Source organism: Bos grunniens, chromosome 1 (genome assembly GCF_055505025.1).
Source record: "Bos grunniens cultivar Pamir isolate PY7600 chromosome 1, Bosgru_T2T1.0, whole genome shotgun sequence".
Classification (NCBI taxonomy): domain Eukaryota; kingdom Metazoa; phylum Chordata; class Mammalia; order Artiodactyla; family Bovidae; genus Bos; species Bos grunniens.
The window spans coordinates 153,120,726-153,139,967 of record NC_141165.1 but is presented as its reverse complement, the minus strand read 5'-3'; the positions used below and the strand labels follow the sequence as shown (position 1 = coordinate 153,139,967).

General features: G+C 42.1%; 1 protein-coding gene across 8 annotated transcripts in view; it reads left to right on the top strand.

Moving 5' to 3' along the window:
* TIAM1 (TIAM Rac1 associated GEF 1) overlaps positions 1–19,242 on the top strand; it is a 258,960-nt gene that overhangs the window by 143,525 nt on the left and 96,193 nt on the right. For all 8 annotated transcript variants that reach the window (XM_086413073.1, XM_086413036.1, XM_086413046.1 and 5 more), the window contains 3 exons: positions 5,700–5,846; positions 8,735–8,809; positions 11,262–11,432. In XM_086413073.1, coding sequence (XP_086269199.1) covers positions 5,700–5,846; positions 8,735–8,809; positions 11,262–11,432 — 393 coding nt within the window. The remainder of the gene's footprint in view (positions 1–5,699; positions 5,847–8,734; positions 8,810–11,261; positions 11,433–19,242) is intronic.

Here is a 19,242-nt window from a genome sequence, read left to right as displayed (position 1 = left end):
TTTGAAAGAAGGTTATCATTGTTCTTGTTTGCAGAGATGAACAGAATGATAGAGTAATCAGGTACGGGCCACAAAGAGAGGCATTGTGTGAGCAAAGATCATTGAGAAACTCTTGAGCTCTTGTCCAACAGTTCTTTTGCCAGCTTTTTTTTTCCCCTTCCATCTAAATCTCTTTGCTCATTTTGAGTCATTATTGTCTTGAGAGTAGCAGTAACTTTCGCAGCTTATGAGGTTCCCAGCAGTTAGAGTGGTTACTATCAGAACCTTAAATGAAACAGTCCATTTGTTAAACAGAACTAAACCAACTGGTCAGCTGGGAACTGAGCACATTTATGGTTGTTTGAGTTTCTCTTCTGGACTCTGTCCAAAATTAGAAACCAGAGTTGCCGTTTAATTGTTATAACTGTGTTATGTAGAATCTCTGCTTGTGCTTTTTCTTGTTTGTTTGTTGTTTATTTATTCATTCAGTCAACAAATAAATGTGAGTGCCTGGCATATGTCCGTACTGTCCTCTGATTAGGGTTATAGCAGTGAATGAATCTAGAGTTCTTGTCCCATTGGAGCTTATATTCTTGTGGGAAAGATGGATAATAAGTAAGCAATCAGATAAACACAAGGGCTTCCCAGGTGTCTCGGCGGTAAAGGATCTGCCTGCAGTGCAGGAGACCCGAGAGTCATGGGTTCCATCCCTGGGTCAGGAAGATCCTCTGGAGAAGGAAATGGCACTCCACCCTAGTTATTTTTGCCTGGGTTAATTCCATGGACAGAGGAGCCTGGTGGGCTACAGTTTATGGGGTCACAAGCTTGGACATGCCTTAGCGACTAAACAGCAACACCAGATAAACACAAAAGTTCAGATATTGATGGGTGCTGTGATACACACAGACACCAGACACACACACACACACACACAGACTTGACCATTCATTTCCGCAGGTTCTGCATCTGGGGATTCAACCAACCATGGATTGGTATTCAAAAAAAATAAATTCCAGAAAGTTCCAAAAAGCAAAAAACAAATTTGCTCAACGATTTCCATAGCATTTACATTGTACTTACACCTATTTACATAGAATATACATTATATTAGGTATTATAAATAAGCTAGTGGTGTTTAAAATACATAGGAGATGGTATGTAGGTTATATATAAATACTATGCCATTTTATATAAAGTCTTGAGCATGGGAGGATTTTGATTCCTTGGGGGTCCTAAAGAACCAGTTTCCCATGGATATTGATGGACAATTGTGTGTTTGTGCATGCATGTGTATCTGCCTGTATATGTCCGTAAATATATCTTTATAAATTTGAGACCACATGAACATTTTTTCTCTAGAATTTTTACCTTTAATACCATTTATTCAGTGGTTCTTAGCTTCATTTTGTGACCATAAACTTAACTGATTTTGACATCGTTATGTGAGTATCTTTGTATGTTAGCACATTATCATTTATTCCTTTTACAACCGTTGTTTACCTTTAGCTTAGAAAGCGATGAAATGGAGAAGAAAAAATGTTTACATATTTAACATAAAAATGTGTCCTTTATTGTTGTGTGACATTTGCTCCCCTAACACCTTGAGTACATCTGTGGTAAGAGCTCTCCCTGGGGGAGTTCTCCCACTGTTGTGTTGAGTGCCACATATTTACCTGCCCCCGTCTAGGTCTGCTTATGTCTGAAGCTGAGAAAATGCAAGACCTTTCAAGCTCCCTCCTCTTCTTTTTGTTTGGGAGCAAAACTTTCCCCCTAATACCCTTGCAGAGAAGCTGTTTTGATTCTTGTTTCTGATGGACGTGGGGGTCTTTGCCAGTCTACTCACTGGGGTTCCAGGGTGTTTACCCTGTCAGTGCTGAAAACCTCAGGAAGGTGTGCCTTGTAGCCAGTGTACTCGCTGCTGAGGGGGCACCTGGGTGTTACCCAACAGTGTTCATCCACGAGAAGGCGGCCAGTTGGCAGCCATCACATGGGGAGTTGCCCGTGTGGGAATCTATGACAAGTAGGTTCTGAGATATTTACCTCCGGCAACAAAGAGTGGGTGGGGAAGTTTCATTTCAAGCCCAACTCGCTGTACCTCCTTGCACTCCCTCGTTTGAAAGGAGAGCCCGTGGGTGGCCTGTTGAGACCTCCTGGCAGAAGTTCCCGTAGGTTCCTGGGACTCTGCTTACCACCTGTGGGATAAAGTTCCAGCCCGAAGGATTGCCTGCAAAGACTCTATGGATTTGAAAATCCATCAAGTCTCAGAGCTCCTGCACCTGTTGCTTGATGCAGGTGATCACAGCGGCGGATGTAGGTTTGGTGTGGTCCCTTCCTGAACATTTAAGTATTTGTCTGGGTTCCTGGCTGGTAGCTCAAGTGAAGGAATCCACCTGTAATGCAGGATATGCAGGTTCAATTCCCAGGTCAGGAACATCCCCTTGGAGGAGAAAATGTCAAGTCTCTCCAGTATTCTTGCTTGGAAAAATCCCATAAACAGAGGAGCCTGTTGGGCTACAGTGGGCTACAGTCCGTAGGGGTTGCAAAGAGTCGAACACAACTGAATTACTGAGCATGTACACTGGCACCTTGCAAATATCTCAATGGAGGTTAGCTTCCTTAAAAAAAATATATATATATGTTTTTCTCTCCAAAGTTAAAATTTGTTTTAATAAAAAGATGAGTATCATATTTTAAGTGTCAGTCAGTCAGTTCAGTTCAGTCGCTCAGTCGTGTCTGACTCTTTGCGACCCCATGAATCGCAGCACGCTGGGCCTCCCTGTCCATCACCAACTCCCGGAGTTCACTCAGACTCACGTCCGTCGAGTCCGTGATGCCATCCAGCAACCTCATCCTCTGTCATCCCCTTCTTCTCCTGCCCCCAATCCCTCCCAGCATCACAGTCTTTTCCAATGAGTCAACCCTTCACATGAGGTGGCCAAAGTACTGGAGTTTCAGCTTTAGCATCATTCCTTCCAAAGAAATCCCAGGGCTGATCTCCTTCAGAATGGACGGGTTGGATCTCCCTGCAGTCCAAGGGACTCTCAAGAGTCTTCTCCAACACCACAGTTCAAAAGCATCAATTTTAAGTGTAGATGACAGAATTGCCAAATGCATTTAGTACATTTCCATTTTTGTAAAAATATTATATACATGTTTGCTTCTCATCTCACACGCTAGTAAAGTAATGCTCAAAAGTCTCCAAGCCAGGCTTCAGCAATATTTGAACTGTGAACTTCCTGATGTTCAAGCTGGTTTTAGAAAAGGCAGAGGAACCAGAGATCAAATTGCTAATATCCGCTGGATCATGGAAAAAGAAAGAGAGTTCCAGAAAAACATCTATCTCTGCTTTATTGACTATGCCAAAGCCTTTGGCTGTGTGGATCACAATAAACTGTGGAAAATTCTGAAAGAGATGGGAATACCAGACCACCTGACCTGCCTCTTGAGAAATCTGTATGCAGGTCAGGAAGCAACAATTAGAACTGGACATGGAAAAACAGACTGGTTCCAAATAGGAAAAGGAGTACATCAAGGCTGTATATTGTCACCCTGCTTATTTAACTTATATGCAGAGTACATCATGATAAATGCTGGACTGGAAGAAAGAAGCTGGAATCAAGACTGCCAGGAGAAATATCAATAACCTCAGATATGCAGATGACACCACCCTTATGGCAAAAAGTGAAGAGGAACTCAAAAGCCTCTTGATGAAAGTGAAAGTGGAGAGTGAAAAAGTTGGCTTAAAGCTCAACATTCAGAAAACGACGATCATGGCATCTGGTTCCCATGGCATCACTTCATGGGAAATAGATGGGGAAACAGTGGAAACAGTGTCAGACTTTATTTTTGGGGGCTCCAAAATCACTGCAGATGGTGACTGCAGCCATGAAATTAAGAGACACTTACTCCTTGGAAGGAAAGTTATGACCAACCTAGATAGCATATTCAAAAGCAGAGACATTACTTTGCCAACAAAGGTCTGTCTAGTCAAGGCTATGGTTTTTCCATCATGTATGGATGTGAGAGTTGGACTGTGAAGAAGACTGAGTGCCGAAGAATTGATGCTTTTGAACTGTGGTGTTGGAGAAGACTCTTGAGAGTCCCTTGGACTGCAAGGAGATCCAACCAGTCCATTCTGAAGGAGATTTCTTTGAAGGGAATGATGCTGAAGCTGAAGCTCCAGTACTTTGGCACCTGATGCGAAGAGTTGACTCATTGGAAAAGACTCTGATGCTGGGAGGGATTGGGGGCAGGAGGAGAAGGGGATGACAGAGGATGAGATGGCTGGATGGCATCACGGACTCGATGGACGTGAGTCTGAGTGAATTCCGGGAGTTGGTGATGGACAGGGAGGCCTGGCGTGCTGCGATTCATGGGGTCGCAAAGAGTTGGACACGACTGAGTGACTGATCTGATCTGATCTGAAAGTCAGGAAGGATGTAACCAAGTATTAACAGTGGTAGGTTTCATGTTTTGGGAAACATTTTTTGTTCTCTTTTGCTGTGCAAAATATATCCTATAAAAATAAGGAGGAAAATGTCTTCTAGCCTTTTCTATGCATGTTTGAAATTAAATATTTTACAAAATCACGATTGAGGAAATACAACTCTTATTCCTCTTTCACCTAAACATGGGACATGCAAGGCTATAACGTGGTTTCACCGTCTTTCATGGACCTGGATCCCTTCCGTCTTATTCTGTAATCCTTGAAAATGCTTCCATCCAAATGCCCTGAACTAGCTAACATGACATTTCAGAAAAGAGGGGAGTGAAGGATAATGGACATCCCCCTCCTTCTGAGGATCCTTCCTGGAAATTATAAATAACCTTTCTACTTCCCTTTGACCAGAACTTCATCACTATCCCACACCCTGCTACAAGGAAAATGAGTCCACTTGGGGCAGCCAGATGCTCAACTTTTTTTGAGATTTCTCTGACCAAGGCCAAGAAGTGATTAATATTGGGGGACAACCATCACTTGCTTAATGAGGAAAGTAATTTTATGTAATTCTGTGAAAAAAAAATAGAAGAGATGGGTAAATTTAGATTCAGTATGAAATCACAGGCACCCAAATGTGCTGTTTTCACTGTTTTTGCTGACACTCCATCACTGGTTTTTGTTAGGGTGTAGGAACAACTCTGTATCATTTAGAGAGAATCTCAAGAAAGTATTGTTAGTTTAACTTGTTGCTAGAGTTTGGGACTGTGACCAGAAGGACATCTGATTTCTTGGAAACCTAGTTTATATTCTGTTACTTTTATTATGTATTTTTACTGAGCTGACTCATTGGAAAAGACCCTGGTGCTGGGAAAGATGGAGGATGGGAGGAGAAGTGGGTGACAGAGGATGAGATGGTTGGATATCACTGACTCAATGGATGAAAGTCTGAGCAAACTCTGGAAGATAGTGAAGGACAGGGAAACCTGGTGTGCTGCAGTCCATGGGGTTGCAAAGAGTCAGACATGCCTGAGTAACTGAGCAACAACAGCAACTGATTATTTCAGACAGCGATTGAGTTTGCCAAGCTTTCGTTTATAGTTTGAATCTAGAAAGGACTCTCAAAGTACCCATATGTGTGAGTCATTGATGAAATGCTTTGGGTGGTGGGCTCAGTGTTGGCAGACGTGAGACTTTTGGAGGGTGGGACTTAGTGGGGACTTTGGGGAACTGTCAGTGGTCCTGACTACCTCTTGTTGATGGTCCCTCTTGCCGTCCTCAGGTGGCTGCCCGCACTGGTGAAACTGGAGTCAGAAGACGTACTCAGGCCATGTCCCGATCCGCAAGCAAGAGAAGGAGCAGGTTTTCTTCTCTTTGGGGTCTGGACACTACCTCTAAAAAGAAGCAGGGACGCCCAAGCATCAATCAGGTGGGTTCCAGGGTGGATGAGAAAGCAAGCGTAGGTTACTTCCTCGGACACGTCACTTTGGGGATGTGCGTGCATGTGTGCGTTGTTTCTTAATTGATACACCCAGTGTTACACCACTTCAACTAGCTGAAGCAAAGAAGTTGGTTGTGCTAGATGCTTTAAATAGATAATGTACACCCACAACACTGAACTCTGCTATTAGTCTATCACCAAGCTCCCGTCCCCCACCTGCATCCTTTCCAAACCCTGGTTAATTACAGACGGACTGAAAGTGCACTTCTTCCTGAGTCTTCTGGAAAAAAGCAGGGCTTGATGATGAAGCCAAGTGGGCACCTGAGCAGTCTTTTTATGCTTCCTCTGGCGTTGGATCAAAGGCCGCCTCCAGGGCAATCTGATTATTTCTTTGCCCTTGACTGTTTGGGGTTGATGTTAAAATATCAATATGAGGAACCAGGCGTCTGAGAGCGCGTACTCACCGCCATGACGTCCATCTCCCAAGGTGGCAGGGCTTGAAGGGGACCTGTCTCAGTGCATCATGAGTAGTACCCGCTAGGGTGCTCCATCACTGGGTCTCTAATACCCAAATGCTCTGGCCTCATCACTTTGACTTTTACTAGCAAAGGCCACTTTCCTACCAGAGTTACTTCTGGGGAACTCTCTTTCCATTGTCATTTCCTTTGGCTTTGGAAAACAAGTGGCCCCAGAGCTGCTTTGATGATAGGCATGGAAAGAACTTAGGAGAGGGGGAGAATGTCCAGTCCATGAGCTGCAGAGGCACTGTGCATTTTGAAGTCATGTTTAGTATTGCCAATTTGACCTGTTCACTCTGAGCCCTTATGCAAAGTGAGACAGGTCCATTGACTGACTCAGTAAAAAAAAGATCTCGTTTATTTGGCTAGTTCAGACATTAGTTTACTTAGGAATGACATTTAAAAGAGAAATTAGGCCTGAATGCTGAGGTACTAAGTCCTTAGCTGCCCACCACGCTCATGATTTCTACCTGGGATGTAGAAACGATGAGCAGGTGGGGAGAGCCTGAGCAGTCATGCTGTTTGTTTTCTGGTCTTTGGGGAGAGAAGCCCGTCAAGTTGGCTGCCTGGGGTCTTGCTTCTGTGTAAATTCAAAGAATAAACTGGAGGAAAGTCAATATTTCAGCAGAAACAATCACACACAAGACTTGATGACTCTTGATTAAACATGCAAAAAGGTGACCTCAGCAGTCAGCATTTCTCGCCTCATTCTGTGTGCCTCCGTTGGCCTTACAGGTGACTCAGACCATCACTATAAGTACATGCCAGGATTTGTAGTTGGCAACTTGAATTGCATTTCTCTTCTGTTAAAAGCCTTATTTCAGGGACTTCCTTGGCGATCCAGTGGTCAAGACTTGGTGCTTCCACTGCAGAGGGCATGGGTTCCATCCTTGATTTGGGAACAAAGATCCCACATGCCATACGAGCAGCCAATAAATAAATCAAATAATAAAATAAAATAAAAAATATCTTAAAAAAGGAGCTTTAGTTCATTCATATGCTTCTACTTTATGGGTGCCCACTTATGTTATAGTCCATTGCTGCTGAAATATATGCCTGAATTTAAACAAATCCAAAAGAAGTTTTAGCTATTTCTTTTAATCAAAGGATCATGTGATTTTATATAACCAATTCTTTTTTTTTTTAATTTTTTTTTCTATAACCAATTCTTGTTATTCTCTCTTAGTTTTAAAAAACCTCTTAGCCATAAGCATACCAATAGGAATTTACCTGTTACTTTATTACTTTGAAACAGATAAAAATTGTATGTTTCTATATATCTCACTTGCTTTGGAGCAAAACCTTTTTCTTAATTCCATACTTTATACCAACAGTACACCATCAGTTGAGAGCCAGGATGTAAAATTTCTCATGTTCACGTGTTTGGGTTTTGACTGCCTAGTGGCATGGGTACCCTGATGTGGTTTCAGTCATATCTTTTTAAATTGGATTATAACTGCTGTGCGACGGTGTATTAGTATCTGCTGTGCAATGAGGTGAATCAGCTAGATACACGTATAGCTCTATACATACATATATCTCCTTGTGGACCTCCTTCCCATCCATCTCTCATCCCACCCATCTAGGTCATTACAGAGCACTGAACTGAGCTCCCTGCGCTATACACCAGCTTCCCACTAGCTGTTCATTTTCACACATGGTACTGTGTATATGTCAAACCTAATCTCCCAATGCACAGTCATATCTTTAAGTTTGTAGGATTCATTAAATTTCCAAGGGTAGACAAGTTTCTATTTTTTAAATAAGAAACTTTTCCATGGTGTTGTGGTAATATAATTCTAAATGTATGTTCTCAGGTTTTGAGGATTTTTAAGTTTTTTATTTATGTATTTGCTTATTTTTAAATTCTTTGGCCACACCTTGTGGCATTTGGGACCTCAGATCTCAAACCGGGATCAAACCCATGCCCCCTGCGTTGGTAATGTGGAGTCTTAACCACTGGACCATCAGGGAACACCTCTTAGTTCTGAGGATTAAAATGTAAACTAATTATTATTGGTAAATATCTGATTAGGTGTGTGACACTGTAGTTGAAACTCTTCATTGTGAAAGAATCCAGTCCATTGCATTTGTAAGCTAATTCATCTAAATTTAAAGAAAAGAATCTAGCTCTAATAAGCCAATGTTAAAAAATTGTCCGAGAGTTGGGGAGTGATCCCGACAGAGGAGTGGTTTTCATGGTCTGCTAGCCTGTAAATTGTTTTACCTACTTTAGAGTTTGATGTGTGAGTATGTGAAACTCTTGTAATGTTTTCTAACAGCCATGCCCATTTCCATCCCCTTCTCATGCTTCTTTTGCCCAAATTCCTTTTTAAGATGATACTTTTGTATATGCAGGTGTTCGGTGAGGGAACTGAGGCTGTAAAGAAATCTTTAGAGGGAATATTTGACGACACTGTTCCAGATGGCAAGGTAAAAATAAACACATGTTCCTTTTCTAAAAGTACCACAAATACCTCAACATTACACAGTGCAATGGTTTCTTGGGATCCTAAAATTAAGTAGACTCAGTATTAGGAACTGAAATAATCAGTCCTTTAAAATTATGTAACTGGTCGAGAAGAGATGGAAAACTTGATTACAGTAAGACATTCACCTGCTGACATAACATTTTCAGTAATTTTCATTTGAATGTTTATTTCCGTCTAGAATAAGGGAGGAAATTGGGGTTCTGGGTAGCAGAATATTTTATGCCATTGTAAGTTCCTCTCGTAAACAACTTCCTTCCCAAGAGGTGAGTCTGTACTGATCGCCCTCTCTACCCACACATGCTATTTTGCTTCGATTAATTTCAAAGAACTGTTCTAATGGTATGTTCTTTCAAAAATAAAACATGCATTTGCCTCCTAAGACAAGCATCCAGTTATAAATCTCCAGACTTGGTTTAACCTTGTGCTTGGATTTAAAAGGGTCTTTCAAACTGCTCTGATTGAAAACCCATAAAGAATATTGATTTTTTTTTTCCCTAGGCTGCTATTTTCAGCCTCTAAATGAATGGACATCCCTCATTTGAAAGACCCTAATGATGATACCAGCAGGCTCTTTGTTGGGGAAGGGGTGGGAATTCTGATGTTGATAATGTGACCTTGGTATGATCCTTCCATTCACTGACTCAGAATCAATATGACAGAGTTCAGCTTTCAGTTGCCATGCAACCAGGCAGTGGCTTGTCACATGTTCTAGATAGAGCCGAGCCTCTGAAATCAGGGTTCTGGCTACTGGGGGGAGTGGGGAGAAGTGTGGTCACGAAGGGACCTTTTTCTCCCTTTGATACCTAACTACTCCTGGATTATGTCATTGTGGATATCAAGATAGCTGTCCTTGGAAATACTCATCAATAACCACCGTCTCTTTCTGATGAAATCTCATGAAGTTAAGTCACTGTCCTTACATGCAATCCAAGCACAGTTTCTGTGTTCATGTATTCATGTCTGAAGTTAGGTAATTCATCCTGAATACCATAATTAGTACACTTTTAATGTAGGGATGTGTTCCCCAGGTACACAGATCCTGGAAACTGCAAAAATTGTTCCATTGGATTTCTGTCGCTCTTTTCATTTTTCCGAGATACCCCTTTGTTTTTACTCCTTGGCTGGAATGCCTTGTACTCGAAGAGCAGTTTAGATGCAAAATTTGGGCTGATCTAGTGCTAAGAGCATTTCTTTAAGGTGGCATGTGGGGACAGAGTGGGAAGATTCCAATTACAGTTAATGGGATTTGGGCAAGTTTATTGCATTTTGACAGTGCCTTCCCTGGGGTTCAATTTATCTGTGAAAGCCAAACTATTCAAAGGCAGAGCTGAAATTGTCTTCTCCATTGAAGAATTTGGTTTAGTAGCCTTTATAGAAACATGTCCCCTATTCTGGGACCTGATCTTTTTAGGTACGGAAGGTGTTACATTACCACCTCTCAGGCTTCCATTTGGAAACTTGTTTCTTCTTATAATCTGCTGATGGCAGCACATTTTCAGTAATCTATGGGTACATATTTACCAATCTGTGGATATAAACCAATAATCAAGGCTTATTTCTTACCACCTGTTGAGCATCAGCATTATTTTTACCTTACTAAAATCTAAAGAAATTATTTCTTTGCTTACTCCAGAGAGACTAGGTTCCTAATATTTCATCAACCTGTGGGGTGTTTTTTGCTTTAGCTGTTTAGCTGGCTTAGATATAGCCCAGCTGCTGAGTACGTAGGTAGGACATGGCTCCTCCCACTCTTAGAAACTTGGTACTATTCCCTGATTCAGAGGATGGACTGATGGCAACAGCCTGAGAGAAGGCAGAAAGCTCATCTGTGGAGTTCTCTGCACCTCATAAAGGAAATGTAGCTCTCTGTCTCTCCCAGAGCTGTGCCAAAGGTTAAATGTGAGCACAGAAATGATGCTGGTTGTCAATAGCTTGTGTTGGAACACCATCTTTAAGAATTTCCTTGGAGCCTCCTGGTTGCCTTTGAAACTTACAGCTCATCAGGGTACAGTCTTGCCGGAGGACTCTCAGCTCTAAATTTGAAGTGGGTTTGTGGAAGAAATCATAGCAAGAAAGCCGAACTGAATGAATGGTCCATTTCTTTCTTTCTTCCAAACTTTGATATCCACTCAGTCATGCAGTGCCCACCTGTGGATGCCATGGGTCAGGTGTGAGGTCTGCATCTCACCTGAGACATCTCGCCCACCTCCAGAAAGCTCCTTTCTCTATAATTTATTCCTCTCTCTGAGAGTCCCCTCTGTCCTTCACTCCTGCCACCACACTTCTGCCGCCGGGCCCTTTTCTTCAGAATAGATAATCCCCATGTGCTATCAGGGGGTCTGAGATCCTCAGAGACTGACTTGCTGCTCTGCTAACTTTATTTCTTATCCTAGAGGGAGAAAGAAATGGTCTTACCCGCCGTCCACCAGCACAATCCTGACTGTGACATTTGGGTCCACGAGTATTTCACCCCGTCCTGGTTCTGTCTACCGAACAATCAGCCAGCCCTGACGGTCGTCCGGCCGGGGGACACGGCCCGGGATACCCTGGAGCTGATCTGCAAGGTATGAGGCCACTTGGGGTTGTTTGCGTTGGAGGACTCCACGGACACTCAGATGCGGGTGGCAGAGGAGGATTCTTGAAAGAACACCTTTATTTCATAACAGAGCAGTGTTGGATCCTCTTGTGATATACGCATAATGGATGGATGTGATTTCTTCCACACTAGGAGGAGAGGGATTCTCTTAGTAGCTTCTTGCAACATGTGTTCTTGATAGATTTGTGCAAAGCCTATTATGTGCTCATTGCACAAGTTGTAGAGAATTTAGGTAAAGAACAAAGCCGAAAATTAAGGCACCCTTGCTCACAAAATTCAGAAGTCACCTCGGTGAACATTTTGGTATTTGTCCCTGGTTTCTGTTTGCCATAAGCACACATACGTGTATTCAGTGGCATCATATTATGTGCACGGAGCTTCCCAGGTGTCTCAGATGGTAAACAATCTGCCTGCAACGCGGAGACCCAGGTTCAATCCCTGGGTCAGGAAGATACCCTGGGGGAGAGAATGGCTACCCTCTCCAGTATTCTTGCCTGGAGAATCCCATGGACAGAGGAGCCTGGCGAGATACAGTCCATGAGGTTGCAAAGAGTTGGACACGACTGAGCGATCAACACAACAGTTTATCACTTGCACTATTTGTAACCTGCTCCTTGACAGTTTCTAATACACCGTTATGACCAATGTAGATAGCATATTCAAAAGTAGAGACATTACTTTGCCAACAAAGGTCCGTCTAGTCAAGGCTATGGTTTTTCCAGTGGTCATGTATGGATGTGAGAGTTGGACTGTCAAGAAATCTGAGCACCAAAGAATTGATGCTTTTGAACTGTGGTGTTGGAGAAGACTCTTGAGAGTCCCTTGGACTGCAAGGAGATCCAACCAGTCCATTCTAAAGGAGATCAGCCCTGGGTGTTCATTGGAAGGACTGATGCTAAAGCTGAAACTCCAGTACTTTGGCCACCTCATGCGAAAAGTTGACTCATTGGAAAATACTCTGATGCTGGGAGGGATTGGGGGCAGGAAGAGAAGGGGACCACAGAGGATGAGATGGCTGGATGGCATCACTGACTCGATGGACATGAGTTTGGGTGAACTCTGGGAGTTGGTGATGGACAGGGAGGCCTGGCGTGCTGTGATTCATGGGGTCGCAAAGAGTCGGACACGACTGAGCGACTGAACTGAACTGAATACACCATGGGCATCTTTAGGGTAGGAAAACATTGAAATAGATGTCAGATTTGTGGTCCATGATGAGAAATTCTCCTTTCCGTAAACACACAATTAGCCTCTTTTTCCCTTTAAAGTGGCAAGTGATTGAACTGCCTTCCTCTACTTACACCTTAAGTTATAGAAACTTTGTGATCATTTTCACGGTAAGCCCAGTTTCATTTTTTTGATCCTCCTTGACTGACAGCTAGGTGAACTGGATTGCCTTGAGTGAGAGAAGGAAAAGAGGAAAGAATGGGGCTTTTCTTACATGTCAGGTTTTCCTTTTTCCTAATTAGCAGCATTAATAATCTTATTTGGTAGTCATGTCGAGTCTGAGAAGAAACGGTACGTCCCCATTGTACATATGAGAAGGCGAGGTTCAGAAAGCCCTGGTTCCTTCCCTGAGCTCACATCACGGTCATAGTCACTTGCAACGGAGGTTTTTTGTTTTTGTTTTTTTTCCCTTTCAGTACTTTTATTTGCTTATTTACTTTTTGGCTGTGCTGGGTCTTCGTTGCTCCTTGGGCTTTTCTCTAGTTGCTGCCAGCGGAGGCTACTCTCTAGCTGCCGTGCGCAGGCTTGTCATCGCAGTGGCTTCTCGTTGCGGAGCATGGGCTTTAGGGCACTTGGGCCAGTGATTGCGGCTCCCAGGCTCTAGAGCACAGGCTCAGTTGAGGCGCCTCGGCTTTGTTGCTCCTTGGCAGGTGGCCTCTTCCCAGATCAGGGATCGAACCTATGTCCCCTGCTTTGACAGGTGGGTTCTCTACTACTGAGTCACCAGGCAGGCCTGCAGAGGAGGTTTTTAATCTCTATCTGGCCGCTCCAAACTTGGATGGCTTCCTTTGTGCCAAGTAGATGGCTGCAAGAACTGTCAGTCGTCTGGAAGATGGTCCGTAAGGGGTGGAAGGGCCTAGAATATATTCTTAGGGGAGTGAAATGGTCTTCTCTGAGACCACTAAAGGGAAAGTGGAAACCTTGTCATAATTTTATCCTAGAAGAAGCTGGATGAATCAATCCGATGATGTTTTGAACCTTCTCATTCAGCATGCGCGTACTAAGCTGCTTCAGTTGTGTCCAACTCTGTGGAGTGTAGAGTCCTGTGGGCTGTAGCCCGCCAGGCTCCTCTGTCCATGGAATTCTCCAGGCAAGAATACTGGAGTGGGTTGCCATTTCCTACTCCAGGGATCTTCTCGACCCAGGGATTAAACCCAACTCTCTTATGTCTCCTGCACTGGCAGGCAGATTCTTCACCACTAGCATCGCCTGGGAAGCCCTCAGTGAAAACAAGTGGTTTATAAATATGGAATAACTTTCACTATCTCAACTAGTAACTCAGTTCTTCTGCCATCAGCAATTCTTGTACTTAACAAAAAGTACGAATGACTAGGACTTGGTAAGGGAAAAATCTGGCTTCATGTGAAGGAGAAATAGAACACTGTGGCTCAAATAAGCGTATCAGATCATCTCTCTGGAGGAAAAGTAGAAGGACCATTTGTTTCAGGGCAGAGCTGAAAATCAGCCCCCACATGGGTGTTAAAAATAAATGATACACCATTGCATGCTTCAACTCCTTCATGTACACGAATTCTAGCTTTTTAAAGATAATGGCATTTCTGTTCACATTTTTAATTTTAATTACTTAACAAAATTAGTCTATTGAGGATTTCTGCATCCTTTTATTTATAGATTAGCATGATTCTTTGGAGACCCATTAATATTCTGCCGAGCTGTGGGAGTTATTCTCAGAACTGCAGCTGAAGGTGTCAGAAGTAGGACTCTGGGTTTTTCATATTAGCTGAACTCTGGAGGGGCCTTCCAAAGAGTAGTGTTGCTCTGGCGCCTCCTGTATACACTGGCATAGACTCCATCAGGAATTGGAGGGTGTGTTAGAGTTTAGCAATAAATATTGGTGAAAAATTAAACAGTGGGGAAAATAGTGATTTTAGGTACTTTTAGGTACTTGCTTTGATAGAAACTAAGGCAATGAAGGACAACTGTCAGGGCAACTTAGAGACCATCTTTAATTAATGAGTTTGACCAGCTGCCCTTATAAAGGGTTTTATCACTTGATGGGATTTTAATGGTGTCATTGTGACATACATCCCTTTCTCTAACAATAAAAGGTTTTTATTGTTTTTCTTGAATCCTCAGATTTTTTTTTCCCCAAAAAAACATAGAACTAGAGACAAAAACAATATGGTGTGGAACACTCTTACATCTCTTCAGTTTAAAAACAGAAAACTTTGGTGTGTACTTTGAGAAATTGATGGTCCCCAGAAAAGCATTTGTGTAGGGTAAATTATATAGTGTGCCCAGAGCCAGGTGCCTTCTAAAGCTGACTGCTTCTTTAGGAGACACTTTATTGTAATTAGTGGAGCCGATTTTATTCTTCAGAGGGAAAGAGATAATAGGGAAAACAGTGCCACATGTTATTAATGATCTAATTAACACTGAGTGATTTTTCCACCCCCTCTTAGGGGATGGACCAAAAAACAACGGTGATTGTCAGAATTGTCTGTCTTTTATTTCTTTATTGCTGTTCTCAATGTTGGTGATGGGTGCTCTCGCTAATATTTAATAATCAATCTTTTTCTTCTGTCTCTTGCATTCAGCTCATTCTCTTTCCTATTCTGTCTGATCCACATCATTTCACATCAGTCTGTCATCTGCCATCCGAGCACCAGTCCAGTTCTGGTATAGTAACTGTTTCAAGATCTACATTTCATGTGCAGTTCATGCTTTGAATGTTATGAAAGTGATTGTTAATATATAGCAGGAAGCATGTTGACCTGTGAGTTGTGAATATAGTCGGATCATTGCAATCACTAAAGTAATTACAAAGAAATTCATTCATTCATACTCAGCCGTTATTATTCACGTGTGACTGTGGGCATCTTTTTCATGCCTTTACCATGTAGACCCGTGACTTTTTCCTAATGAACGTGGGCATTGAAAATAATAAAAAGACCATCTTGAAGGGCAGAATACATATCTTTGGAAATTCTGCAGTAGCATTGTGTGTGTGTGCTCGCGTGCATGGATCTCTGTGTGTCCTTAACTGCATGCATTTATGTTTTCTGAAGAAGTTTGACTGAAATGGAAGAATATGAGCAGAAAAGAGCCAAACGCTGATGGATTGGAAGAGTGTGGTATCTGTTTTAATGGGCTCAGATTACTTATTGAAAATGCCTGTCTTATGTTTTATATTTCATCCTTTGGAGGAGTCATAGAAACATGTAAATTTTTAAGAAGAATGGCAACTACACTAAATAATATTTGTTTTATGGTATAATTTGTGGCTTCATTGTCTCAAAATGAATCAAGTGCTAAGTAACTTAAGTAAGTAAATGTTGGAAAACTAATTTGGACTGTTTAAGTTTTTTCCTGTCTGAATTTCTCCCGAGTTAGGAAATTTTCTCTTGAAAATTTTACGAGTGTAATAACAGGGCACGGCTTAGTGGCTGAATAGCAACAACAACAAATAATGCAGGCCACATCTTAGAATTACTGTCTTAAAATAGTCATTAATATTTGGAATTCTTGCACATAGATGTGCTACAAACACGGTAAGTTTTTTTTTTTTTTTTAAAAACACTTTGATATTGACTTGCAAATAGTGGAGGATCTTGAAATTCTTGAGAGTGCTGATATTCTTAGTTCATTAAGATTTTCTCTTTATGTTAGACCAGCTGTGACTCACTAGGGCTCATAATTGAGAAACGTTTCCCAAAATGAGAAGACACACTGGTATATTGATTAGAAGTCCCATTTTTAGGGTAACTATTTACTGATCGAACCACAGACTCCTGGATTAGAAGTAAGACCATTATCATTTTTGTATTCATTGTGCGTGCTCACTTTTATCTTTCTAAGTTATCAAGACGTTATTATAACTTAAAGAAGTTTGAAAATACGGTGGAGGAGGGAAAGCGGTAAGAGCCAAACTTTTACCGTTGTTCTATTCTCTTTGTTAAGCACTTCAAAGTTTAGGCTTTTGTTTACTGTTTTCTGTGCATCTGTATAAATGTTTTCAGCACATCTGTATAAATGTTTTCAGCATGATAGCATTTAAGGGATGGTGTCTCTGTCAAAACCACCTTAAGACCTTTGGTGTCTGCCAGTGGACAGTCTCTCACACTGAAGTTTCAGGAGTCTTGGATGAGGTTGCTATTCGGATCTGGTTTCCAAAAGACTCTCTAAGTGGCAACTCTCTTGGGAATGTCCACAAAATATTTATTGATGATGACGACAAGATTTCCCAGTGGGTTCGTTCCTGTTGATCAAGACCCCATGAAGTTTCATTTCTCTTTCCCTCCCACCTCAGTTGGAAACAGATGGCGAAGCAAAATATTTTGCTTCTATTAATAATTAAAGATTTCCGTGGGTGTCTTGGTCCATGGGAAGCATTTGCAGCTTCTGTCTCTGTGAGGTCAACTTTTCTTGCATATCACAGCTCTCTTAAGTATTATTACTTTGCTGTTTGTCTCTGGGCTCTCTGAGAAGTAGTAGCTAGCACACTTTGAAGCTCCCCTGCCTTTGTTTCCCGGGTTTACCCATCCACCCTGGTTATTTTGCAAGAACAGTCTGGGTCTGGGAGTCGTTGAGCATTTGGTTTTCAGCACCCACAGCCATGGAAAAGGAAATGGCACAACCCACTCCACTATTCTTGCCTGGGAAATCCCATGGACAGAGGAGCCGGGTAGGCGACAGTCCAGGGGGTTGCAGAAGAGTCAGGCACAACTGAGTAACTAAACAACAACAACAACCACCCACAGCAAAAGCCCCAAAGCCTGTACATGGCAGATGCTGGCTCCCTGGTGCCTGTGTTCGGGCTGTGGTTTCAAATCATCACATTATTAGGGAGAGGATGCACATTGGGGGTTCCCAAGAATCCCTGTAGAAAACATCTTTATCATTTGGCTAGGTGTGTAGAACAGAGTCCCTCCTACTGTCTGTGACTATGCTTTCTTGATGATGCAGGATCGCTGTCTTGCCTGTGTATTTATTCACGAAGCAAGGTCTCCAGTGTCCCCACCTCCTGTGTTCTGCGTGCCCCTTCACACAGTCCTGATGACTGCACTTGTGTTTTATTAATTTCCCTATTGGCATTGCTTCTCATGGTGTCTGGCACACTTCAGAGTTTGTTGGGTGTAATTGAATATTTAATGGAATAAATATCAGAAATGTTCTTACTTTGGCCTTAAAATTTTGGTTGAGTTCCATTCAGTCTCTCAGTTGTGTCCGACTCTTTGCAACCCCATGAATTGCAGCACGCCAGGCTTCCCTGTCCATCACCAACTCCCGGAGTTCACTCAAACTCACGTCCATTGAGTCGGTGATGCCATCCAGCCATCTCATCCTCTGTCGTCCCCTTCTCCTCCTGCCTTCAATCTTTCCAAGCAAATTTTGGTTGAGGGAGAAGGTAAATAGTGTATTAAGCCAGTGAGAAATTAATTTCACTTACTTTGAAAGAATTCTCCTTAGTTGAGTTTCTGTTGTGAAGAGATGATGTTGTATTTATGAATAATTTCAGACTTACAAAAGAGTAGCCAATCATGCAATTAACTCCTGGGTTCTAGAATATCAAATTATGTTTCATCCATTTACTCACTGACTCCCACCCCCTGCTTTGGATGGTTTGGAAAGCAAATTCCAGACATCATATCTTTATCTACTAGTAAAACTTTCAGATAAATCTCTAAAAGATAAGGATGCTTTAAAAATGAAAGACTTGAGGGAAGCATTTTCTCTCTAGCAATACATTTTCATGTTGCCTTGTAACTTTTGAAGAACGTTCCCCCCTCCCCCCGCCTCCCTTTTTCCTTCGAATCTTCTTGAATGTGAACTGAGGATGTTATTTATAAAACCAGAGAGCTACCATTGCCTTTTTCACAAAGTTCATTCACGAATGACTTTCTAGGTAGAAAAGAATGATTTGACCCATTCTGACCGGTGCAGGAGGCCTGGAAATTTTGATCCTAGAAAATTCGATCTGTTTTAGAATTGTTTTCTTTGGGCGAGTCATTCAGGGTGTTTCCAGAGTTGGACACACGCCTGTCTGCAGTGCCTGGAGGGAGTCTCACTTGGGGTGTATATAAATAAGACTGAATCCAAATGCCTTGTCTATACACTGACTTGCTCGCGAATGAACTGTTAACAACTGTCCCCAGGGTCCCCATGTGGCTAAGAAAACAACTTTGCCTGGGCACAGCTTTCTTCTGTCACTGTATATCCTCTCCGGCCTTTCTTGTTCCTTTTCTTCTCTAATCACCTATGTGTGTTGGAAATTATGTTTAAAAGCCTTTTGGACCTGATAGGTTTTCTTGCAAACCCGATGTTGAAGAACGGAATGAATCAGATAAGCAGAAGTGAATATGTGGCTTATTTATTTCCATTGAATGTAAGATACTCATGAGATGTTATTAATATGTTCAATTAATATAATTTGGGTTTGGGATATAAACATTTTAATAAATACAGAAATGTTACTTCCCCCTCCGGTAATCAATCCCTGTTATTCTCAGGGATACATGACAATATGTCAGGGAGAACTAATTATATCTATTTACTATTGAACATTTTCTCTTCTCTTCTCTTCTTTTTTT